General features: G+C 42.1%; 1 protein-coding gene across 1 annotated transcript; it reads left to right on the top strand.

The window, feature by feature from the left end:
* Nucleotides 1-357: 357 nt before the first annotated feature.
* Nucleotides 358-19,223, top strand: ccdc142 (coiled-coil domain containing 142). Its single transcript, XM_084718574.1, has 18 exons — nucleotides 358-665; nucleotides 1,486-1,564; nucleotides 1,874-1,914; nucleotides 3,101-3,146; nucleotides 3,571-3,824; nucleotides 4,094-4,321; nucleotides 5,131-6,443; nucleotides 6,559-6,860; nucleotides 7,531-7,617; nucleotides 8,022-8,201; nucleotides 8,848-9,014; nucleotides 9,356-9,508; nucleotides 10,530-10,644; nucleotides 13,339-13,516; nucleotides 13,945-14,055; nucleotides 15,546-15,646; nucleotides 18,070-18,238; nucleotides 18,759-19,223. Exons 2-18 carry the CDS (start codon nucleotides 1,504-1,506, stop codon nucleotides 18,865-18,867), a joined length of 3,615 nt encoding a protein of 1,204 aa, XP_084574700.1. The 5' UTR covers nucleotides 358-665; nucleotides 1,486-1,503; the 3' UTR covers nucleotides 18,868-19,223.
* The last annotated feature ends 7,923 nt before the right edge of the window (nucleotides 19,224-27,146 follow it).

Below are 27,146 nucleotides of genomic sequence, written 5' to 3' on the forward strand. Positions count from 1 at the left end.
TGCACTTATTTTGTCTAATTTATGAAATTTTCTATTTCCTTTCCTGATGAGAGGAAATAAAAACAACGAGATAATGTGTTAACTCAGTCTATTACTCATTATAACGTGTATATATTTTCAACACTGCCAGACAGACAATCAAAGGCTCCTACTTTGAAAGCCTGAACAATGTTAGTTTGATTTTCTTTTCTCCATCGATTTTCTCTTCTTCCTCCTTGTTATAGTATGCCATAATAACGCCTGTTTGTCATTTGAGCATGTTCAATAAAGTTTTTTTGTTCAAGTTAGTGACGATTCTCTCTGACCAATCAGCGCTCTGCAGTGTTGTAACTCCGCCTTCCTGGCTGGCTCAGAGCATCAGTCTGAGGTGATACTACCTCCGTACTACCAACGGCTTTTGCCAATGGGAAACCTAAACAGAACGCGTCCTTGTGAGCGGAGCGGAGCGGAGCCCTGCAGCGGAGATGAAGCATCTATCGGATGAAGTGATGTTGAAGGAGAACACGGACTCGTGCGGCTGAAGACGCCTCCTCTGTTTTCCATAACAACCGGGGACGCTCTCTTCTGATTGGGCGCCGTTTACATGCTGTTTTCAGGCCTGGCTAACAGCAGCTATTTTAAACCACACTTCCCCTGAGCTCTGGATTAACGGGGACAAAAAAGGCGTAAGTCAATAATACCAGAGCTGTTTCTCTGTGTCCGTTTCACTGAAGGAATGTGATAAACACGAAGACACGCAGACACAGATTTAAAAAACACCGTTAGCTTAGCTAACAATTGCTAACTGAGTTAAGACTGCTGCTGCTGGAGAGAACAAACACTAAACCACCAGCTTCTTATTCAAGAACATAAATCAGTGTTCAGAAGAGTCTGTTTATCTCCTCCTGAGAGCTGCATTAATATTCACATCCTTTACTTTAAGAAAAAGAAGCACTGCAACAATGTAGAAATCATGGCTGGACTATATGGACAATATAGCTGTAACAATTCATTTATTAATCTAATTAAACAATAGTCTAGAAATGGTAGTAATTGTGCCTAATTTGACATTGTTTTGTCTGGCCAGTGAAGTTGTTGAATAAGAAAACTTAAGCTTGATCTTAAAATAAAAAGAAAAAGAGAAAATAATGAAAATAAGAAAAAAAACATGCGTTATGTATCTTGATGATTAATTGATTGTTTCTACTTTCAACTTTCGATTAAGGAAAATGCACAAAATTTGCAAACCTACTGTAAATATTGTGTGAAAGCAGCAGTAGTCATAACTGCAATATTGCTGCAGTATTGATATCATGATATTATTGTATTTGGACAAAAATACGATCTGTTATTTTGTCTATATCACCTACTGGTAATACAGCAAATTTATTTTATCACCTTAGCCACCTCCAGCCTTTGGAGTACAGACCATGTTGTCAGTCACGACCTATATGATCCATAAACTTCCCTCTCCTGGGTAATTTATATGTTGTCTGTTGATGACAGGTTAGCGGTGTTGTCTGCATGGATCACAACAATCCAGAGATTCTCAAAGATCCTGGTGGAGAACCTGGTCTGACAGCAGGTGATACACACACACACACACACACACACACACACACACACACACACACACACACACGCATGTACATAGTGACAGACGGCATATTTCAATCTAAAAATATAGATATAAATTACATTACATGACAGATATTTACATCATGACCACACAACACTACAGAAGAAAGGGAGAGGAGAAGAGAAGTGCCAACATACAAACCGCGGTGCATGAACATGTCCATCCAGTGGTGACAGTGTGATGCTTTTTAGTTAGTTTTTTTTGTTCCAGATATGTGATGGTTGAGGGTTTTGTTTGTCTCTTTCTTTCTTTCAGACTGTGATAATTCTGAGTCATGCTGTCCAGAGAAGGAGCAGGTCAGTTTGGATTTTTTTTTTTGTACAAAGCTCTAAGTACCAATTTATATTTTACTTTAATCCATCAATTGGTTGCTCTTTCTGTGGTGTTTCTTGTGTTGATGCCTCAGCCTGCAGCTCTGCTGAGCTCTTTAGCATCGTACAGCTCAGAGGTTTGGTTGCATGTTTGCACAGATCAATGAAAAAGCTCCGGTAAATCCACTGTGCACTACCTGTTCAGCTCCAAACAGCTCATGTACTAAGTTAGAGTCTAGCTGTGGTGGAGACACACGCACACACACACACACACACACACACACACACACACACACACACACACACGCACAACAACAACAGACTTCAAATACAGACTTAAAAAGAGGTAAAACACTATAAAATAGAAATAAATATATGTAAATGAAAACAAAACTAAACAATATGCTGTTCACAGATGTGCTCTATGTTCTGATCAGACTGATGTGTCAATTTGCTTTGATTATTTTTATGATCGACTGATTAGTTTTTGGGTCTGTAAAATGTCAGAAACAGATGAAAAATGTTGATCAGTGTTCCCTGAAGCTCAAGATGACGTCTGCAAATGTCTTGATTTGCCCAAAGCCCAAAGATATTCAGTTTACTGTCAGAGAGGAGTAAAGACAAAATTCACATTTAAGAAGCTGAAGTAAAAGACCTTTGACCTTTTTTCTTAAACTAAATTGATTGTAAAAAACAGATGGCAGTTAATTTAATAACCATTTAATAATCACTGAATTGTTGTAGCTGTAGTATGTTCTCACAACAAGGCATAAAAATACAGAAATATCATCCGTACAACATTTGTATATAAACGTACTTCCTATTTAACCCTCTTTAACATGGCAGGTTTGAATACTAATTTCACCATCATCATCCTGCATAAAACTTACCAAGCTCAACCATCTTTCATAGTACATTGTGGCTCCAACACACACCATGTCGGATTTTTTGGAGCTCTATATCTGTCATAAGTTCAAACTGGTCTGGCTGTAATTCTGAAAAGAAATTGCCGTTTTAAAGCCATTTCATTAACACACACATGCGCACAAACACCTTCAGCCTGAATATAAAGTTTGCATATTAAAGAAAAAAAATCCTACATGTAACATATTTGAGAACTAAACTAAGGCCAGTAATATTTTTTTTGCATTTTTTCCTTTTTGTCTTTCAGAGGAGATGCAGCTCCTGCGTGGTGACAGAGGATCCGACCACTGATGGTACTGTGTACACACGTAAAGAGGTTACAAACACACACACATCCAGACGTGATAGACACTGGGTGCTGGACAGAAGAAAGGAAAAATAAAGTAAATACAATGGTGTCATCATTCACAGGAGTTAACACTACGTTTTGCTAAACATCTACTTAGTATTTTTTTTCGATTCTGGTACAATGGTTCAGACTTTTGATGACAGCTCCACCAGACTGTATTCTTTCCCTTGATGATGATTAACAGCATGGCTACAACTCCAGACTGACACTGTCTGGTTAGCTCTGTCCTGTGCACCACATCCACCTCATTCAGCCCTTTGCTCACATTTTAACATTTTTCAGAATGATGCATTCAGTTGTCTCTTTTAGTTTCACCAGTGTGTCGAACATCTTCACAACTTGTTAATGCCTAACGTGTGTCCTTCCAGCTTCCTGGTCCCAGAGGTCCATCTCCCGTTCCCTGCAGCGAGCTGAGACTTTGATCAGAAGCACCTTCAACCCCAGCCTGAAGTGGCTGTTCCAGGGCCGCAGTCAGGATGAGGAAGACGAGGAGGGAAACTTTGTAGTCGCTCACAACCTGGCGTCCCGCTCCTCTGCACGCCTCCTGCGTCTGCAGCAGGCTCTTCTGACCGTCGCCCCTCAGTGGCAGCTGGTCAGCGGGGCACAGATGGGGTCTCCCCAGGTGAGTTCCAGGGATCACAGGGAAGCTGAACTTAAACAGGAGGAGGAAACAATGAACAACATTAGCCTCAGAATTATGTAGGTTAAAACTGGAATGATGTGAGATGCTGCACTGGTGTGGTTTAGAGACCAAGCAGCTCAGGTCGTCCTGTGTGGTTCTGTGAGTTAGCAGAACAATTTGTATAAACTGAGGAAACGTGAAGATAAAAAAGATGTAAAAGCAGTGTCAGAATGTGAGAGTCTGTACCTTTTCTCTTCCTGCCCCCTCAGGTGTATTACAAAGACCTCCCGGCAGAGGGTGGTGTTCTCTTCCTGCCCTCCTCCTCCTCCTCCCTGCAGGGGAACTACAGAGCTCTGTTGAGGCTCCTGGAGCAGCGGTCTCTGCTGCTCTTCGTACACGAGTACACCAGGAGGGCTCGCATAGCCGCAGCGTACATATCCAGAGTGAGCCAGCTGCTGGAGGACCATCAGAGGAAACCACACCTGACGCTCGGCGAGGTTAGACTAAACTGTAAACGTCAGTAAAAAAGCACTAATTGCCCCGTCACACAGACCCAGAGAGTTCACTCCTGACAGCCACAGCTACACTACAGAAAGTAACTGAGCTGTCCAGTGACACTTCTGGCCATTTGTACAATAGGATGTACAACCTGAGAGGAACATCCTGGAAATCCTTGAAAACACAAACAACACAAACTACAGTGTTTGAAGATAACATAAATATATAACATCAATAACATATTTTGTTTCTTTTGGGGGGAGATTTTCGTGGACAGCAGTCTGAGACCACCTCTTCGAGGCAGACTAGGAAGCAATTGATTTCTTTTTGACTCAAAGACAGTTTTAAACCATATTTTATTGGTGACAAAGTTCTTGCATGAGTGTTTGAGGTAACTAATGATTGTTTTCATTGTTTGTCAATTATTTTCTCAATTAATCGATTGGTTATTTGGGCTGTAATATGTCAGAAAATGGTGAAAAAATGCTAATCAGTGTTTTCCAAAGCCAAAGATGACGTCCTCAAATGTCCTGCTTTGTCCACAATCCAAAAATATTCAGTTTACTGTCATAAGGAGTGAAAGAACCTGAAAATATTCACATTTAAGAAGCTGGAATCTGAGAACTTTTTCTTTTTCTCAAACTGATTAATTGTTTTTCAAAATAGTTTGTGATTCATTTTATAATCGATTAATAATCAATGAATTGTTGCAGCTGTAGTTTAGACAGTGTTAAACATTTGAGACCTTTATTTTATAAATCAGTTTGCACAGTGAAACACGAGGATTCTCCTCTCTTCTCCTTTCCAGACCCCGTCTGGCTGGTCTTCGTTCAGGGTTTGTCTCGTCTCGCTGAACCAGGAGCTCCGTGTCCATCTCAACCACTGGTCTTGTCTGTTCTCCAAAGTCCAGTCTGACCACCACCTGAGAGCCGCTCTGGTCCAGCAGAGCAGGCTGCTGCTGGAAATCAAACAGACTCTGGACTTACTGGGTCTGCAGGCGCTGGTTCTGATGGAACGTTATGTGTCTGTCATTCTGTCTGCTGTGGCCCAGACTGAGTTAGACTGTGTACCCAGAGAGGTCCTGGAGGACATTGTGGTGGGTACGGACCTCTATAACCAGGCAGTGTGGGAGAGAGCGCAGCACAGCAGCACCCAGCTGAGGACTGCAGTGCTGCAACAAGCTGCACATTATTCAACTCTGGATTTTAGTCTTCCACACCACAAAGGACCTCACCCTGCTGCCTTCTCAGTCAAAGAGCTGATGATGATTTTAACTCTGCATCGTGCAGACACGGCAGCCAAACAGCTGCACTGCTGGGCCTCTGAGCAGAGCCATCGCATCTGTCAGCTCCACACCAACCGCGAGGCCTACGCATGTTCTCGTAGCTCTGTTAGTCAGGGGGGCAGAGCCCACTGTGGGACCTCTGAGTGGAGCTGGGAACAACTTCAGCATACCTACCTCATGTCCTCCCCTCTGTTCTCTGTTAATCATCGCTCATCTTCTCATCACAGCTGCCATAAAACTCCTCCTCTCTGCACCCCTGACCTTCATCTGGACAGGACCAGTTTAGAAAACCACCATCCTGCATTTGCCAAGTCCGCCGTCGTCCAACATGGAACAGAAGCCTCTAACAAAGACCGAACCAGTCAGTGCCAAACACACATGTCCCAGACTGGTGTAGCCCAGACCAGTGTGGACGCCTTGGTCTCTGTCCAACCAAAGCTAGAAACACAGACCAGTTTAGAGAACTGTAAACCGTTCCAGACCATTTCCCCACCTTCAGCCACCTGCTCTGTCCTGCCTCTGTCAGGGCTTTGCCAACAGGATCAGTCCTCAGTAGAGCTCCTGTTTCAGCTCCTTGTTTCCTCCAATGACCTGCTCGCTCCACTGGCATCATTTCCACCTAAACCAGAGGCACCAACTGAACAGCTGCTCCAAAATACAGTGACTGATGTGTTATCATCAAATGGAAACACTGACACTTCTGCAATCATAAATACAGCTGATTCAGTGGAACCGAAGAGACAGAGCACTGAAATGAACAAGGAGCAACATGTGGACGGAGCTCAGCAGGACTGGACTGAACTAGAAATAACAGCCAGGCCAGAAGCCACTGTCAGGTAATGTCAGTACTGACCACTGTCTGTTGTGTTCATTATTAGCATGCTTCATTACCAAGGGATATACAGGGAGTCAGTCCCTGTGTGATCACTACACACAGTTTGTGTCTTTCAGCTCAGGGTTTGGGGCCGATGGAGAGTCGGAGAAGGAAGAGACTCTGGGAGCAGAAGGGACAGCGGCAGAGTCAGGCTGTCTTCGCTGGCCTCACTCTGTGCAGTGGTTGGACCTCGGTCAGTCGCTGGTTTTTGCTGACCTGTTTGGACGGTACCGCAGCCTGCTGTGGACTCTGTGCGGCAGAGCCCTGTGGCTGCGGCTGCATGTGCCGCAGGCAGGAAACACCGCAGGAAGCATCAATCTGCAAGACAGCCACGGGGTGTTCCAAATCCTGCACAGGATCAGTGAAGCTTCAGAGACGGGTAAGACGATCATGTCAAGTCAAGTCAACATGTCTTACAACACAGTCGCCTGTAGCTGCTGCTATATAGCTAACAGCCATGTCTTATTTCTTTGTTTATCTGTATTTTATTCATTACTTGCACCATGTACAGTGTTCTGTGAGTTTTTGTTTTTGTTTTATATGTCTGAATTTTATTCTGTAGAGAATAAAGTGAAAATGTTGAGAATAAAATTGAAAACAAAGTGAAAATGTTGAGAATTGAGAATAAAGTCGAATAAGACAAAACTTTTGAGACTTAAGTCAAAAACGAAGTTGAAATGTTAAGAATAAAGTTGACATGTCGTGAGAGTAAAGTCGAAGTGTTGAGAATAAAGTCAAACAAAGTCGAAATTCTTAAGACTAAAGTCAAAATGTTTAGAGTGAAGCTGAAAAGTTGAGGATAAAGTCAAAATGTTGTGAACCAACTGATCCGCCTTGAGGATGGAGTGGAATTGTCGAGAATAAAGTTGAAATAATAAAAACTTTTTGTTTGCTTGCAATAAAAGTAATGCTTAAAAACAATGTTGTTGCCATATAAAATACTGAGGGGATTTGTAGAATTTGTATTTACTTCTTGTGATTGTGAGATTGTGAATTGTTGGATAAACTGCTTAACACAAATAACTAGTTTTGTGCTTTTGTTTGTGTAGATCTGGTTCCAAAGGAGTGCAGAGCCATGCTGGAGGACTTCAGTGTTTATCTGTTAGCCATTACAGCACGTGCTCAGTGGGACCATGGTGAGAACACACACAAATACACACACATATGTGCAAACCACTCCTGGGGAAAATGTTCTTGGAGGCAGATCTGTTGTAGAAACAGAAACTGTCTCAGTGTAACAGGCAGAGATACTAATCAGTTCGACTGGCTTTTACATATTTGAATGTGTGTATTTGATGTTATCATTGTATAATTGGTTATCAGCAGAAACTCAAGTTTATTTCTAAAATGCCTTTAATGAAAGTGATGATCTTCTGTCCAGATCAAAGGTTAATGCTTCTGATTTAATTCTAACTTAGAAACTAAAGCCTTTATAGATAAACAAACCCTTTTTAGTCTGTCTCTTGTATTATTTTGACCTACTGTCTCACACACTCTCTCCTCCTCCTGTCTGTCTGTCTGTCTGTCTGTCTGTCTTCAGTGATGTGCAGAAGTTTAGGTTCAGCTCTGAAAGATAAATGTCTCATGGATGTAAATCACAGCAGCAGCCCTGCGATGCCATCATGTGAGATGAAATCAGTGACCATGGAGCATTTCTTACAGCTGTCCCCTCCTCTGCTGTCATCTCTGCGCTGCCAGCACTCGAACAGCCGGGCCTCAGGTAAAATTACACATACAGTGTCGCCTCCACTGTCAGAACGCAGGAGGGCGTGCTGCTGCTGCTGCTGCTGATGTGACTAACTATCAACTGATTTATTAAAGTGACTTGTGACACTGGGCTGTATAAATCAAAATGTTTCGACTTGAGTGTGTGCCAGTCTGTCACTGAAACAGCATCATCACAGAGCCAGCGTCAGGGTGAATAATTAATAATTAATATGAACCAGGATGCCTGCTGTGCCTCTGTAATCTGAACCAGAATAAAATGAAGAAAACTGTAAAAATAATTTTATTTATTAATTTTATTTATATTTTATGTATAAATGTTACTACAGCTTAATGAGAACTTATGTAAGAGCTGAGTTGCAGAGTTTTGGAGATTTCGGCTGTAGAGATGTCTTCCTTCTCCTTCTCTCAAATACAATGAAACTAGATAGTGTTGCATTTTATTGAGTTGAAAATGAGCTGTGAGCTTTTGCTGCTTTTGTGTCTGTGGCATCCTGGAGGGGCGGGCGTGTTGAGAAGCTTCTCAGGATGCACAGGAATGTGAAGTCGGTTCTGTTCCTGTGCTAATGGTATGCATGCTTTTCTTCTAGGTTATCTGTAAAGGCTAACTCACCATGATATTGTGTCCCCCGCCCCTCCAGGTTCTTTTAGCCTCCTCCCCTCCAGGCTCAGCCTCCAGAGACAGACCGTCAGCCTGGCGTTAGCCACAATACAACTGTCCACAGTGTGGGTCATGTCCAAGGCTTACCAGTTCCTCTCCTCATGGAGCCTCAACAAGTTCCTGCTCATCACACAGGGAGACCTCAAAGTAGGTGACTCTTTCAGAAACTGTTCTGTGTTTTAGTCAATGAAGGATCAGAGTTTAATAACAGAAAGAAAACAGTTTGCCTTGATTCGGGCTGCAACTAGTGATTACTTTCACAGTCGATTATTTTCCCAATTAATCAATTAATAGTTGTTAGTTTTAAAATGTCAAAAAAGGTGAAAAGTTTTTCCTTCGAAACAGACTGTCCTAATATACTGTCAGCTGAAGTGACCATGGCTGTCTTTTGAGTTGTATTTCAGGACACCAGTCCAAAATTTTGCCTTAAAAACTTGAAATGAAATCAGCTTCAGTTTTTGTGATGGGTTCTCTGTTTGTCTCTGCAGGTTCTCAGACAGTCATTAGAGGCGATGGTGCATCAGATGAAGTCACTGATGATGAAGTCAGATGGCGACCATCATTCCACTCTTCAGAAACACAACCAGCTTCTGCTGAAGCAGCAGCTCGCGGCACTGGACAGAGCTGTGTCCAGGCTGCAGGTGACACACATTTTGTTGTGCGGATGCTGTCAGAGTAGTCAGGACTGCATGGAATAGAGAACAAGAACACAAACACACCAGCTGTGTTTGAGGGTTTCCAGCTGATCAGAGGCAGAGATGATGGACTTCAAATGAAAAAGAAGCAAAGTTGATCCTGTAGCTGTTCTTTGCCGTCTCCTCTTGCCTTGTCCAAGACAAGCTGCTCTGGGTTATTGGCTCTTAGAAAGAAAACTGCTAACTAGAACCATAAAGGGTTCTTTGGCTTGTCCCCATAGGAGAACCCTTTTGGGTCCTGGTAGAACCTTTTTTATAAAGATTCCACTCTTAACGCTTTAACGCTTTCTACCTAGAACCCAACGTAAAGGGTTTTACCCAGAACCATCTGTGACACGTTTCATCCAGAACCCCCTATGAGAGGTTCCTATGAAAACCCTTTTATATTTTGAGGGTTTGATATAGAACCCACCCAGGGGGTTCTACCGAGAACCCTTTTATATTACGGTACAATGAACCCTTGGATAAAGACTTCTTCAAGGATTTCAACATTCTTTGAAGAACTCTTTCATCAAAACAGGGTTCTTTGGATGGAAAAGGTTCTTAACAGAACCCTTGGTCTTACAAGGAACCCTTGATGATTTCTTCAGGGATTTCAACAGTGCTTGAAGAACTCTTTCTTCCAAATAGGGTTCTTAATGGACACTTTCTTTAAATACATGTTCTTCAGAAGCAAATGGTTCTGGGTAGAGCCTCGGCCCTTCAGGAAGAACCTTTCTGAACCCTTATTTCTAAGAATGAACAAGGCTTTATTTCCCTGATAACTTTATTTCAAGTTTTGTTTCTGCACAAGCCTTTTTGACTGAGATCTGATGCTGTTCTTCAGCTCTACTGTGACAAACTTGATCTGTTCCATCCCTAGCATGTATGGATCGACCATTTTTCATTGTAGTATTTAATATTTTCTACTATTGACGGCTGTTCAGGGACATGAAACGTTCCTCTCCTCTGTGTGGTTGTCTCTCAGAGCTTCTCCTCTCTGATGCTGAAGACCTTCTCCAGTGACTGTAAGAGGATGTCGGGGGAGATCTTTGAACAGACCATGCCTTCTGCTGTCCACTGGAGACCCACACTCAAGACAGGTACTGACCTCTGACTGCTTTTAGTGGACAGTCTTTCACAGAAACTCAAACAACAGATATGTGCTGAACTGTTGCAGGGGTTAAAACTCATAAACAGCGTAAACCCAACTTGTCACTACATAATACAGAAATGCTACGCCGATTGCTTTGACACACATTCTCTGACAGAGGGACACCAGCACATATTGGAGGGAAGATGAACTTTATTTTACATCAAAGAGTGGCTGGGAGCCTGACGCTGTCTTAGCACAGTCAGTGTTGTGTAAAAGAGCTTAGAGAGAGTGTGAATATGTTGACGTGATATAAAATCTTTCTTTGTTAACGAAGCCTCGTGTTTATCTATAATTCTGTGGTTTATCAGTGAAGTGTATGAACTCCACTGCAGGCTGGAGTCTGTTACACACAGATACACAGATAGTTCTATGTTACACACTCATCTCCAAACATCTCTGTCTATGGACATATATTTCTGCCAATATGACCAAAAAAAGAACAATGAGAAACTTTGGCAAAATAATGTTTTGGAATCTCAAAGTAAGGATTCAGTATTTCAAAACATTTAGTTTCTGTCAAAATAATGAGAAACTTTCTCAAAATTACATACTAAGTCATCATTTTGAGATACTAATTCAAAATTTTAAGGTAGGGGAGACCTGGGGCAATTGTAACATCTTTGTAAAATTATCCTTGATAACTCACAGACTACTACTAATACTGACAAGAATGTAATATTAAATTTCATACAAAACGTCAGAGCATTGTCCCTTTGGTGAGGACAGTTGAAACACTGAAAAAACCTGTCATATTAATCCGCTGTATCTCAAATAAAAGCACACCTCAGAATAATCACACTGAGCTCAAACTGCTGTGATATCTAATAATATTACTTATGTTTTTTTCTCTGTGGTTCAGATTCTTTTAGATGTCAGGCATCATCTGCATTCAAAGCAAATTCTAAGCAAAGCAAATGCTTATTATTAGAATTTAGAAATTAAAAAAGAAATGAAAGAAATGAATGTGACCTAGATCATTTTAATCCTGTGAACTGAACTGTGAGCTCGCTCTTTTTAAGTGTGAACTTGCACAATGCTGATCGTGTTCCCTATAATCAGTTTAACAGAGGCATTTAAATAAGCTAAAGAACAGCTGGAGATGTAATCAGAGTCTTTGAATTTGGCGACAGTCTCAGCCGGGAGGTGATGGACCATAAAAGAGGTAGTTTTACAGGATCGGGCAGCGCTGAGACTTACTGTCGGGATATTGGACAGGTACAGCAGGGACTGAGGACAGTACAGGCTTCAAGGAGCAAAGCAACAGCAGTTAGCAGGAGGAAGCTGGTCGTAGAGGAGATTCAGAGGTAAGAGCAGGCTGCTCGACGTCTCAGCGGCCTCTCAGACATCCAGCAGGATCAGCGGATGATTCTGGAAATGATAGAAAAGAAGAAACTTAGCTGGAGGGGAGTGTGGAGCGTGGAGGCAGGCAGGATTAACTTCATGCTAAGAGTAACTTGTTCTCTTTGTTGAGGTACAGCCTCGCTGCAGCACATTCTGTCGGGGTGTAAAACGAGCCTGTCTCGAGGATCAGACACCTGGAGACATTACTGAGTCAAGCAGCAGACAGTGAGAGTAAACTCGCCGGAGGTGGTGAAGGAAAATAAGATTGGATTTTGTTTGTTTGGTTGTGAGGGTGAGCAAGTCAGGCAGCAAGCAATTTTGAACAGCCATGTAGGACCGCTCCGAAGGATTTTTATGTGGATGTCTCATCAGCTGTTTTTTCACCTTGACAGTCCCCTCTGTTCTTGTTTTCTACACTTGTTCTACTTTTTTGTTGACACCGACTGTTTACTGTATTAAACAAGAATACCAGTTTTGTCTTGCTGACATTTATTATGCATCACACTGAGCGTTTTCGATTCAGATTTAAACAGGTAAAAGTTTACAGGGAAGAGTCAATATTTTACAGAACTGTAATACACAGAAAAGGGATATGCACTTGTATTTTTATTTACTTGTGTATTAATGTGTTAAATGGAGGGATTTAGTGGTAAATATTGATTTTTTCCCCACCATTTCCCTCACATTGTTTGATCCAGTTGATCTGAAAATAGATGAGTAAACTGTCAGCCTGATTTTAAAGAGGTGATAAATTGCGTTTACTTGGATTCACCCTCCACTAAACCCGTGTTACATTTACTGTAAACAGAAAAATCACCTTTGATCTTTCATGCAAATTATATTCATGAAATATGCATGTAGTCTGACAGATTTTGATCAGAGTTTGAGTCTGATGATTTCAGTTCAGTTGTTCTCATTTGAGAACTGAGCTGAAGTGAATGAGAAAAACTGGTCAAGGGGCATAACTGATGAAAAGACTAGTGGAACCAGGTAGACAGTGATAGTGTATGGACTGAGCGAGCCCTGACGTTCAGGTGATACTTCCTCTCAAGCCATTCATGTGGGCGGCCATGCTAGTTTAGCCTAAGCAGATAAACTGTAGATGTAAAGCTGGGTCTAGCAGCAGAGTGTCTGCTCTGTTCTCTGAGTGTTAATGCAGCTTAAGTAAAGTTTGGTCAGGGCTGGAGACTGGTGTCGCCTGTCATGGGACCTGGAGGATTTCTAGCAGCCCAGCCTGATACTCACCGCAGGTTAACATCAATACAAACGTTTGACTGTGTATTTCTCTGTCGGTGCGCAGGTTTTCCCAGCAGTCCCAGCGAGTATGCGTGTCTGGCAGCTCAGACTGTGATTGGTCAGGTTTTAGAGGGGGTGGCGCCCTTCTCTGACGATGCCCGCGTCCAAGCACTGAGTATAACGATGACAGCTTTCATGGAGGCGTGGATGGAACACATCCTGAGACAGAAGATCAAGTTCAGGTATGTTGTTGCTCATAGAATCATTGATGTCCACCAACATGTACCTGAATGATTGAAGGCACTTAAAAAAAAACTGCAGCATGTTCCTGGTGTGTGTCTGTACTGACTGCTGAAGACAGGCAACATGCAGAGAAGCAAGCTCAAAATAAAAAAAGGAACGAATGAATGATCAGGAGGCAAAAAAATATAATAATAATATATAATATATACTAAAAACATAATTTTAGCAACTAAAACAATTAGAAAATGTTTATGAAAAGTGTGAGCCTGTGCAACAAACAGCATGCTTGCCTGATAAATGCATGTTTTGTGTACATATATGTGTGTGTGTGTGTGTGTTTCCTTGTCGCTCAGCGTGTTTAGTGTACATGGTGCAGCATGTTCCTGATGTGTTCTTCAGTCACAGTAGATCTGTTGTTGATCCTCAGTGTGCAGGGAGCTCTGCAGCTGAAGCAGGACTTTGACTCAATCAGAGAGCTGATCCAGTCAGACAGATACGGCCTGTCAGCTGAACTCCACCAGCGACTGCTCAGCCTGCGGTACAGTATCACAACACGTCTTACATCCTGTTCTTAAACTGTTCATAATAACCCTCCCCTCAGTGTAATGTAGTCTTAGGTCACCGACACCACACCAGGCTCCTGTATTGATTACTGAAGTGCTGTTCTCTATAACTGAAGTCTGAATGTTCAAGTGAAGTTCAAACATGTTTTAGTATATTTCATTAAAGAAAGAGTCCAATCAATAAGGCCTACATGTTTGTGAAAGTGTCACAGTCGTACCATGTACCACACAGTTTGCTGCTGCTTTATCTAAGGACACATCACTTCACACATGATCAAACTGTTGCTGCAGTGAAACATTCTGACCTCCAGCTCTTTGGCCTCTCTATTGGGTCACTTAGAAAGCTGTCCTCAAAAAATCATAATTATAAAAAGAAAACCATGGGATTTAAATAATGTGTTATTCTTAATTTATCTGACCTAGTTTAGCAGGTGTTAAAGCTGGGTATCAGTACTCAAAACCTTTAAGGTATCAGTAGCAAGTAGTATCGAAACGTCTCCAGTCAAATCATGCCTGCATTCAATCCTTTTTGTACCCAGGTCTTGAAAAAAGACTGTTTGTATGGTTAGGGTTACAGCCAATCACTGCAGACATTCTTCAGTTCAGTGCATCGTGTGATTGGTTCACTACAGCAGCTACAGCTAGCAGCTACATACAGTGTGATGATGAAGTCGAGCGCGGTGCATTTGGCAGAGTTGGCATCTCAGCACGCCAGAATGCCACGTAAATGAAAGAAAAGGTTTGTATGAAGCACTCTGTTGGTATCAGTGTCACTTAATGTGATGGGTCACCAAATACAGGATAAAACTCGACACCAGTACCCATTAACACCAGAATGTATCTTATATTTTGTCATTGGTACAGTTCGTCTTCTGTGTTGATCAGAGTAGTGATTAAAGGGTTGGGCGAGCTGCAGAAGATTTTCAGATTTCACAATGGGCCACGCCATTCTTAAGATTGGGAACGGCTGCAGGAGATAAACAAACAGTAGATGGAACATCACAGATCTGTGTAAACAGTACAAACTCTACACCAGCTGCAGCCCACAGACACACATTACAACGGAGAAAGAGCACAGTTGTTACACACACACTCTGCTGTGTTGCTAGGCAATGCAGTGGCTCCAGAGTGTCACCTGGAGCTCTGACCTCCTGCTGTAACACACACACACACACACACGCACACGCACACACACACACGCACACACACACACACACACACACGCACACACACGCACACACACTAACAGCTTCTCCTCTGCTGCAGCTGATTTGTCTATTTTCTTTAGTTTCATTGTCACAAGCTTTCTCATTGCTTTTTTTTTTTTTAACTCATTTGAACCGGTCACTTTCATTCCTGATAATATCTGAAGGTGAAGGTGAAGAGATCCTGTACCTGTGCTAATCACTGTCCACCTCACTGTTGGTGAGCAGGCTGGGTAATCCCTCTCTCTGTCTGTCTGCAGGGTTTTTCAGCAGGTGGACTCAGCAGTGGTGTGTCTGCTGCAGCAGCCACAAGCCAAACCCTACCTGCAGCCCAGAGCCTGGGAGCCGTTCACACGCTGCTGTGAGTATCACACCACTCAGTGACAAAGGCCTATGTTTTTGTTTTAAAATGCATAAGTTCTGCTATGTCACCACACGAGCCTGTTATTTCAGGACACCTAAAATGGAGACATTTGGAAGGCTACAGGCTATGGCAGCCAGAGACCATTAGATCTAACATTACTTTTGCTGGCGTTTTATCAAGAAAAGAGACGTTTATCTATTCTGAGGTAAAGGTGAACAACAACATCCAACCTACAGTTCAGCATCACTCTTGGACTTACTGGGTCTGATTCCGGCAGTTTTGAGCCACTGACAGCTGCAGTGTGGATCATGATACAGCTAACGGAGCTAAAGGTTACTTACAAAGTTAGCATGCTTGTTGTATTACCCGAGTGATGAGGAAAGACTCAAGAAAACCACTAATGCATCTGGACGAGTTGTTTCAGATGAAAATGTGCTGGTTTGTTTTGATGCACCAAAGTTTGAAAGTTTGCTACTAAATGGTAGCTGCTAGCTTTGGTTAGCCTGCTGGTTGTGGGTTCAGCCACCATCTGTAGACACAAACGCACATTGAAAATGCATGAATGCATGAAGGAAAATGGAACATTTCCACTGTTTTAAATAGTATTATCTCAGAAGATTATATGAAGAGCAGTCATGTTTTTCTGTCTCATCATTTATGTCCTGTTATCCTGTTAACTGACTGCTTCCTGTTAACAGTAGCATGTGCATGCCCGGTGTATATGAATGGTCATGTGATGCATGTTTTCAGGTGTGTTAGTATGGACAGATTATTCCTGAAACGGTGCTAAAATGGTTGTCTGGATGGAGATTTTCATTTTAGAACAGTTTTAAAACAAACTGTAGTGATTTGAATGTAGCCAAAGTCAGTGAGAAAGTCAGGAAATTGAACCATATTTAAAGTCTGGTACTTCAGAAGCTGAATAACACTTCATATTCATGGTCATTTACTTTAGAAGTTGGAAAATAGGTGCAAAGTGATTTGACATCCAATGAAATTGTATTTTTTCTACTTTTTGCAGGTCATTGAGACTGTTTATTCTGCACAGAGCAGTTCACTGAAAACCACTGACTGTGTTCTGTGGATTAGAAATCTATTATGAGTAATGAGGCTTTTAAGATTTTCAAATGTCATTTTTCTGTGTGCTGCACACACCAGGACATGGACTTGACAGTAACTGACACTATGGTGTAACCACTCCAGTAACAAATACGTTTCGTGCTGTTTTGAAGCCGTTCCAGTGTATTTCTGGCTTTGTTTGGACTTGTTGTCTTGCTGGACATGAGTCTTGTCCCGTGTCTCAGACTGTCAGACTGCATCACGAGCTGCATAACCCCCACAGTGTCCACCACGAGCAGCTGCATCGTGTTCTGGCTCCATGTTCTATTTTCTGCCAGAGCAGCTTGGATCTCTGGAGCATGAAACTCTCTTGTGAATGTCTATAAATATCTGTATCTATTAAGGGAGTCACAGTTTGATTTGACCTTCAATTTTAAGGTCACGATTCTATTCGATTTTTTTAATTTAAACTTTTTTTTTTGCACTGATGCCATTGTTAGACTATTGAAACTTGACTTGTAAAGATCAACAGATCACTGGTTTTATGCCCTGAAAACAATTTCAAATTCTTCTTTAAAAATGTAGACGACATGTTATCATGTGTAATATAATGGCTGGTAAGCTGTAGGAATGGACGGAGAAAAGAAATCATACTGAGAGAATTGCCAATTCTGCCTTTGTTTTCATTATTGAAGTTGAAATCTCATTTCAATGGATTTTTGATTTAATGTTGAAATTGTGACACTCCTGGTATCTATTGATAATCAACTGAAAATTAATATTTAATGATGCATTTAATTTGTCAGTGACAGGTGTGTGCAGGGATGCTACACGCTTCCTTCTGCTAATATTCATTTTTCAGGTCAGTATTGTGATACAGACCTGTCAGGTCTCGGGGTTAAATGCTGATTATCCAGTACTAGTCCTAACCTGGAGTGTGTAGAAAAGGGAAAAATAAGGAAAGAATCAGAAGCTGACTGATTTCCAAGACTACAGAAATGCAGCTGGTTTTCCTCAAAAGTCCATGAGCTGGACAGGTATGAAGCTGTAGTGTGTCCTGATTTGCACTTCCAAAAAGTGGCGTTCCTTGTACTGACTCGACTTGCAGCGCTCCTCCACCCGCCTCAAATAATTTTGACAACTCCAATTCTAGTTAAGTATATGGCAATGAACAGCGTGGATCGCATCTTCAAAAAAGTTAAAGCAAAAACTTTGAGACCTTCTAGAGTGTCTCTACAGTAATGAATTTATTAGAACAGACGTGTTTTGGTGATTGAAAGCTTTAATGATGCAGTAATTCATTAGTTTGTTTAAGAAAAAATACGGAGGCCCGTGGCAGTAAGTTTTGTGTGACTCTTCAGGTCCGTCCAACATGAGCAGAGACAGCATTGACGCGGTGGTGGGGAGCAGTATAACCAACCTGAGGTCTATGGAGGGCGAGGACCTGACCCAGTCTGACCCCTCGGTGGTGACCACTGACCTCCCTCCAGTGGACCCATCCACCCCCGGAGAACCTTACCTCGCTCCGAGGTATGTTCTGTGACCTCCTACATGGAGGTGCTGATCTGGTTTGGAATAGGTGATATGCTTAAAGGGACAGTTCCCCCCAAAATAAAAAATTACATAGAGATTTCTGCCTTTTTTCCATTGTAATGATGAAACAGATGGCGCTCAAAAAATATATTTGAAAAACATTCAATCATGTCCCTGTTCCTCAAGATAATCTGCACAGCTTGTCGTGAGCAGTTTCATTTGGGAACTATTTTGTTTCTGCTGAACTACACCTACCAACCGGATCACAAAGCATGTATCTACTCATGGACGAGAGGCTACAGGAAATGTTTTCATCCTGTGAAGCCACAAGCCTCTCATCCATGAGTAGATGCACGCTTCCTTCTGCACAGTGATACTGTCCCTTTAATGCTTCTCCCTGGTTGACTGGTATGGTTCTGTGTTAGTACTGTGTTTTGTGGAATCAAACTAAACCCGTTAGCGCTGATGTAATGGAACTCAGTAGTAAGAACTGTATTGTCTTTATTTTGTTCTCCAGTCTGGTTCTGGGTGCTGCTCAGCAGGAATGGTTGGACTTGAGGATCCACAGCAACAGTCGTCGCTGGAGGTTCCCAGGACTTCAGTGTCTCTCCAAGTCTGAACCCTGAACACACAGACACTGAAGAGATCACACACACACACACACACACACACACACACACACAAACTCAGGCATCACACTTAATTCACACTTTGGTTCAGTGTCAACAAAAAGTGAAATATTGTATTCTTGTTTAGACCGTGTATATTTTTGCAAATATGTTATACCTTTTGAATGATGTAAAACCTATTTATGAATTAATCTTGTATTTATATTAATTACAAAAAATGTTTCACCTCTTGTCACCAAACATATTTTTTTATATTTCTGAATAAAATGTGTTTTTGTATTAATATATTTTATCATCATAGCTTTGAGAAAAAAATGTTTATTCTTATTTTTTATGTGAATATGGTGCTTTTGTTGAGAAGTGAACAACTCTCTTTAGCACTGGCACTGACATTTTGACCAGCAAGGTGCTCCTCAAGCAAGGAAAAACAGATTATAGACACAAAAACACCTATGCCTACAATTTGAAGATCACATCATATAAAAATAAACTTTAATATTCCAAAAATTCTTCTTGGTGTGTCCCACATGCTGCTGGTTTCATGCTGTGGTGTGTGAGTGAAGCCTAAAAAAAAGGCCTATTGAGTGGTGATTGGCTGCTGTCGTCTGACTCAGGTTCTGTAACTCACTAGTACAGAAAATGTCCCAAATCCTCTCAACAAAAGTATTAAAACTAAAATTAAACCTTAGCCCAGAATCAAACTGTGGTATCAGAATATGCACCACTAAAGGACCCAGAATGTAGTTTCAAGACATTTAGAGTTTCGGATGATTTTGCCCTTGTATGTTGCATATTTTCCAAAGTAATTTGCATTGAATCAGATTGTCTCACAGTAAACCCTGAGCCACATAATTTCTGATGATAAGAAAACTGAGCACTCTGCAGAAAGTGGGACAAACTGGGGTTCACAGGAGCCCACCAAGTCATTAATGCAGGTTAATCAAACCAGAATAGGGTTGCCTTTACATGTGAAATAACAGCCAACTGTGAGAAACACTTACACTTTTATTTTAATGAGTTATAGATGCCCTTCAAAAGGAAAATGAGAGAGGAAGAGAAGACAACATTTGAAGCAGTGGTGGAGAAGAAGACGGTGAACAAACTTTTATGCATTATGGATAATCCTGCCCACCTTCTCCACCACATACTGGTACGACAGTGGAGATCTGTGATTATTTCTTCATATTGATAATTTTCTAAATTTACGTACTTATGTACGTACTTGAGTCATTTAACCACTGTTCATACGGTGGCAAGTTTACATGCATTAGGACCATAAACTTTAGTGATGACTTGCTATTCAAGCGCTTCTGACATGTTGACGCCCAACTCTCCTGTCCTGAATTTCAACTATTTCAGTTCTTTTCCATTCACTGTGCCTCTGCTCCTCTCTGCCTGCCATCCACTCCTTCCTCATCAGCCCACTCCTTTCACCTGTGCATGCACCTCCTTCTCATCTCAAAACAAACCAGTATTTAAACCCCCTGAGCTCATCCACTCATTGCCAGATTGTCTTTCGCCTTCCTTGATGCAAGACTCTCTTGATTCCACGTTGTGACTATTCTTGTCTCTGACTCACCCGCTTCGCCTGAATCCCGGAAGTCACCTCAGCCTCCTGTTCTGACCATGAGCTCTGCCCACACGTCCTGGGTATTGACCTGCCGGTTCCTGTGGTTGAGGAACGATTCCTGCTGATGACATCACAGTGTGTGTTTTCCTGTTTTCCTGGCGGTGTGTTCCTGTGGATTGAATCTACTCACCTCACCGCTGGAATCTCTGCCACTGTGTGTGCGCCACGTAAGCGATTCTCCTCATCCGCTGGTTCCCCAACTCTCTGCCTGGCCTCGACTTACCTTCTGTCTGCTCCCTGCTGGTGTGTTTGCCTGGACTATGTACTTATCTGGTTATTCGATCCTCTGCCTCAACACCGTCTCCTGGCTGCTCTACTATGGTACTGCTGCAAACCATTGAACTTTGCTGTGTGTGCATTGCTTAGCTTGAACTCTTCTGCTCCCCAGTTTGGCTCACATGCTGAGGATTTCAATAAAGGTGAAGAAGTGGTAGAGTGTCATTCTAATACTCTCTGGCAGTGCTACACCTTTGACAGTATGCTCCTTTTGCCACAGCTTACACCTTAAATCTTTGAATCTTGAGTCTGTGCCACTGTCCACACTAAGGTCAACATTTTTTGTAGATTTGTGTATGCACAGTTTCATACTGTGTTGACTGGTCAGCACTGAGGCAGCCTCAGCCCTACAGTCTACGGCTGTTCAATCTCACATGACGTTCCCTCCCTGCTCAGCTAGCAGTGCACCTGCTACGAACGAAAATGTGTGATCATCTAGCTGACCAGTTAGCTTATTCCAAGCCATGTAGCAATGACTACCGGGTTTTAAAGACCAGCAGCATTTTAACAAGGACATATTGATGCCTTGAAGACATCATCTACACTTTCAAAGAGTGTTTCAACAGTCTGACTGTGATTGTGCATAGCTACAGAGTCAGACTGCTCCCTTTCCTGGCTAGCTGCTTGAACTTTTTACCTTACCTTGATAGCTTAATGGCAGGGGCCAGAATTGATATTTCTTACTTTTTGATTTTACCCAGCGGATTAAAGGATTATATGAACTTTTCAAACAAACAATGCTCTCTCAGATTGTCCTGAAAGCTGTCAGCAAGAATGGCACTGACATGGCAGTAGGTAGAGCATACACCTCATGTAGTGAGACTATCAGTCCTCTGCATGGGTTTCATTCTAGCCTGTGGCCTTTTGCTGCCTGTCACCCCCCACTTTCCTGTCTATACTTAAAGAAACTGCAAAAAAAGCCAATAAGAAATTCACAGTAGACCCAAACACCCAAGCTCACTGCCACTACATGACTCTGAGTGTACATCAGCCAAATCCAGACAGGTGAGACAGGGTCAAGCCTTGAGAGGCAGCACTAATGAAAGTGGTAATCTATATCAGCTCTTGACACTGAGGGCAGAAGAGGATGACCCTATTTTACTGAGGTGGTTAAGAAACCGTACCATAGTGTCAACAGAACCCAAATCACAGGATGAAATTCTTATCATCAGTGCCAATACAGCAATTTGATGCATTGCAAATAAAATGAGGTCTCTTCTAATTGTTCAGTTTTCATTGTTGATGGTAGTCAGAATATTTCTGTCTGTCTGCACTATGTCAACACTGACCTTGTCCCACACAAGGAGTTTATTGGGGTACACAGGGTGTCTGAGACACCAGACCTGGGCATTGTAAAGATGACAACTGATGCAATGTTGAGGCTCAATCAGTCCATGTCTGGCTTACATGGGCAGACTCACGATAGTGCCTAAAACATGGCAGGAACGCATACAAGTGGATGCACAGACAATACTGAGGAGGCAGTGGCCATTAGCTCTCTACTTGCATTGTGGTGCAGACTGCATCAATGTGATTACACAGGCTGGCTGCTGGGCCTCTCCACTGATCTGGGACCGGCTTTCTTGGGTATACCAGTTTGGCATCCTCTTTGGCCAGTCAGGAATTAGGCGCTCTAACTATCCTAAAATGACTACGCCTGACGAGGTGGACTGTGTGGAATTCTTTTATTAGCTGTGCACGGGCACTATGGGTGAGTAATACTCACAAAAACATCTAAAACAACTTCAGCTGCCAGTGGCCTATTTGAGCACTTCTGTGTTGGGCCACACAGTTTAATACAGGCTGTCATAAACTGACAAGACCCCACTATGGACCTGAGACTGGGCTGGCAGATATTTCACCAGTTGGGAGAAAAATGGCAGCCCTAGTGTCTCTTGGTCCAGAGTGGGTGTCTGCCAACCCACACTATCCAGTCCAGGAATGCAGCAGGACTGATCATTTAGTATGCCAGTTAATGCTTTGGCTATTTTGTCGGTAGCTTTTACAGAGGCTGCCAACCCGGTGACCATGACACCATGAGCCTAATTGACTCTACTCAGATTTTGTAGCCTCCGTTGATAGTGCAAAAAAAAACAACTACAGGACCAACAAGGGTATCAGGCCTGCTGTTACCCCAGGGGGCACCCCAGCGGAAGCATTCCCCCAAAGTTTCAGTGTAAATATGAAGATGTGCAATATTGAGCCAAGACAGCATACAATGTTTGTGGGTCTCTGCCTGAATTCCCTTGCAATGACAGCTTTCCTTTCCCCTCAGACAGTTATGAAGTTGCTCATTCTCTTAGAACAGTTTTGGTTGGGTAGGTTTCTGGAACTGACCCAGTTTCAAAGGGTGCTGGATATGATTTCAGTAGTGACTCCTTTGGGACCTCTGAGGGCTCAGCCACTGCAGAGGTGGTTGAAGGCCATCAATCCCAATCCAGAACAAAACATTTGAAGCTCCAGGTGACACAATCTTGTATTTGGGCACCGTGACCTTGGAAAAACAGGTCCTTTCTAATTCATTGAATCCCTCTGGAGAAGTGCTCTATCACAGGGGATAGTGATATTTATAGATGCCTCCCTGACAGGTTGGGGAGCAGTCTTGGGAGGAAGAACGATGAGGGGTGTGTGGAAGTCCCCTTGGAAAGGTGAGCACATCAGTGTATTAGAGTTGAGAGCAGTTCAACTGGCCCTGGCACATTTCTCTACTGGTTCTCCCTTATGGATCAGGGGGCTCCCACAGATACTCTGTCTTAAGAGCGGCCAAAAGGCTTGTTGTACAATTTTTCCACCACTGCCTCTGATCCCACGTGATTGTGACCACAGGGTGTTAAAACATGCTGTTAATAGGTGGCGGAGGAGGTACTGGTTTTCAGCAATCCTACAGTTAACCCTTGGCGAACTGTGGTTTCTACTGATCAGGGCAGGTCAGGGCAGGTGGTCAGATTTTCTACTTAAAACCTACAACTCTAAGGCTGTTGTAGGCAGTTGGACCCTGCCACATGTTCTGTCCACATGATTCTGCACTTCCTACAGTCACGTCTGTACTCAGGAAGAGCATCGAGCAGCATTAAGGTGTATGCAGTTGCCATTTTCTTCTTTCATGATTCAGTTTGAGGAATGCCAGTTGGGAGAGTGTGTTAAGGGTGCATACCAACTCTGGCCAGGTAGACCACTGAGAGCTCCATCACGGGATCTCCTCTTGGTGTTGAGATCACTGACTCAACCCCCTTGTTAAAAAACAAAGGGTGAGAACAAACATGGAAAAAAATATGTATATCTTTCAAAGGGGTGGGGAATGGTTGTGACGAGGAATTAAGAATGAGAAGCTCACTTTGAAAATTAAAAATTGTGTAGTTTAAACCCAGTAGTAAAAGCATTATCTATTAGAACATGTTATATGAAAAGGGCAGGTATGATAAGCCGAAGCAGTGCTTCCCAAACTTTTTCTGGTGTGACCCCCCTTCAGAGGCCAAAAAAGCTCATGCCGCCCATTTGCTGTGTGTCACCCCCCTCCACTCTCTCTCCCCCTTCTCTGTCCTCACTCCAGCTGTCCTAAACATAAGATAAAGGCATAAAAGCTCCAAAAACATTTTGTAAGAAAGGTTCCAAGTTGAATTCTGTTGAAATTAAAGGTCAGCATGATAACATCAGCAAACTCTTCTTGGTTGTTTAAAGCTGATTCTGAGTTGTGTGTGGAGTGATGTGGTGGCATTAGTGTGTTTGAGATGTGAGATGAGCTGAAGCTGCTGTCGGTAAATAAAACTCAATGAGTACAGAGAAATGTGACTTAGTGATTGTGAAAACTGTCATAAAGAGAATTGGGCTGATATACCCACATTACAGCACAGTACAGTGAGGTCTGATGCTTTACCTGCAGGGGGCAGTAGAAGTCTACAGACTGAGGCAACATGTTCAGTGGAAGATAAGCTGAACCTTAATGATCCCAGTGGGGAAACTGAATGTTCTCCTGAAGAGAAATGGTCCCATTTAAGACAAAAAACAGTTAAGTGAATTTAGAAACATTACAGGGATTATAGGAATGATGGGAACATGATAAAACATTCCTCTTGGATAAAATCAGTGTTGGATATCTGGGCATATCTGCAGAAAATTGGAATTATGAGACATGAACAAAGGTATGTAGGTAACGTTAAGTCATTATAACCCAGTAACATATTTAGTATCTCCTCTGTAAGTCATATTTTAGAATTTTTATTTAGTATTTTATTTATTTCTCTTTTGTTATGTATGATCATGTATTAGGTACTTTATATATGAGCTTCTTTCTTTATGTATACAGTCCATTTTTTCCAGTCTTTTCTACTATTTTTTTTATATGTGCCTTATTATATGGGTATTCATATTTATGTTTTTTAATGTAAATATAAACATCCTGGATCTGCTTATCCTTAGTAGTATTGGAGGTGGAATAGTCAGATAGTGTACTTTTAACATTAATGTGTTTAATATAAATCATAGTATGAGTCTATTCATGTGCTGCTACTTTATATTTATGGTATCTTGTGGAGAAGTATGTATTTTGGATCTACTCATCTTCTGTAAGATTGGATATTAAATAGCCAGGTTTTGTACTCTGATATAAATCTTTGGAAATGTGTCATATTGATATTTTTCACAGTAGAATTACCCTTTATTGTTGAATTTTAAAGTGCATTTATCTTGGAGGATTTGAACCTGTTGGATTCTCCGTCAATCAGCACTTGATTATTTAAAGGCACACCTGATGACAATCAAGCACAGAGCGAATCTGATGAAGCAGCATGCAAAACACTTAAATTAGCACCTTTATTGTTTTCAATGTCATGGTGTGCCCTGGAACTTTGACTTTTTTGTTTACTGTGCAGCAGCTGGCACCCGGGAGAGAAGCTCATCACGGTGCACTGGGTATCATCAGTTTAATATGTATAGTTTTGTTTTGCATCACTAGAATTACTTTAGTTTCATTTTATGCACCTGGAATTACTCAATACATACGACAGGCTGCTTCAGAGATGACAGTGGTACATAACGCTTCCTGTTAGTGATTTTTTGGTCATTTTATAATGAGTGACACACAGTGTTCAGGTACAAGAGTTGAAACAGTGCATTCTGGTACGACTGTAAAACCTCTGGCTCACCAAGCCCCGGTCTCCCCTACTTATCTAATAAGGTGCAGGAAATGTGATGTTTCAATAATTGATCTCTGTTATTCTGTACATTTTCTCGTCCAAGACAACGTGAACATATGACCTGTCAGTGTAACACTGGAAGCTTTGATTTAAACAGATAAAGCCCAGTGAAAGAATGCAGACATGCTGATGACTACGAGCAGATGGAGGAGGCGAAGCAGCGACATGGAGCGATGCATCATGGGCAGATGGTTGGTATCTGGACAGATAGATGGACTCAGTGAAAGGGGGGAGGTATGGATGATGCTTCATTGGCCCTCAGTCTGTCTCCCTCGCCACGTTGTTAACCTCTCTGCTCCAGCGCTGATACGGCCAAAAAGCCAGTGTGTACACACAGTGCCAAAATGCTAATAATCCAGTTTCATGCTTGACAGTCTCACAGAGTCCAGCCTTAGCATGCTTCAGCACTCCTATCAGTGGCTCTGTGAGGCGTGCGCGGACAAGAGATGTTTCCTGATCCAGGGGAAGGAAGCTTTCTGCCCTGTTCAACTGAACTGGCTGTCTGAGGCATGTCCTGTGCCCCCTCGCTTCTTTCAAGTCCTGATATGAACAAGATTAAACAGGCAAAGAAAAGCCTCCCACATGGCCACATGGAGGAGGAGGACAGAGTCACTGACAGCTCACACAGCTATTATATTTTCACTGTGATACTAAGATATCATTAAAAAGACTTTTCCTACTTGCACTCTGCTGCTAATTCTGAAAAGGGGCACATGCACATCCAGGTGCACAACACAGTGCACTTTAATACGTAATTATACTTTTAATATAAATGCAGGGGTGGAAGTAAATAATTACAAGTAGTGATGTTACTGTAATTAAGTCATTTTACTCGTACTTAAGTGTGCATGACCCTACATAATCTACATAGGTATTTTTAAAATCATAAGTGAGCACTGAGAAGGCGGTTTGAATTAATATCCAAACCTTTTATCTGCATTTTAGTTAATAAGGCTGTGAGATCACAAATGGACCAAAGAAACCAGGACAAACAGAGGCTGCAGGAGGCTCAGGTTTGGAGAGGTGAGTGTGACAACTGAGCAGAACAGAGCAGAAGAGTTGGGAATCAGTAAGATTTAAGATTTGGAGAACAAAAACTCCTTTGATTGAATGCTGTTGTTAATAATGCGTTAAACAAAAAGAAACTGAGTAGTTTTTGAGATTAATACTTTGTACTT

This window comes from Lutjanus erythropterus, chromosome 5 (assembly GCF_056507025.1).
Source record: "Lutjanus erythropterus isolate fLutEry1 chromosome 5, fLutEry1.hap2, whole genome shotgun sequence".
Taxonomy (NCBI): Eukaryota; Metazoa; Chordata; class Actinopteri; order Lutjaniformes; family Lutjanidae; genus Lutjanus; species Lutjanus erythropterus.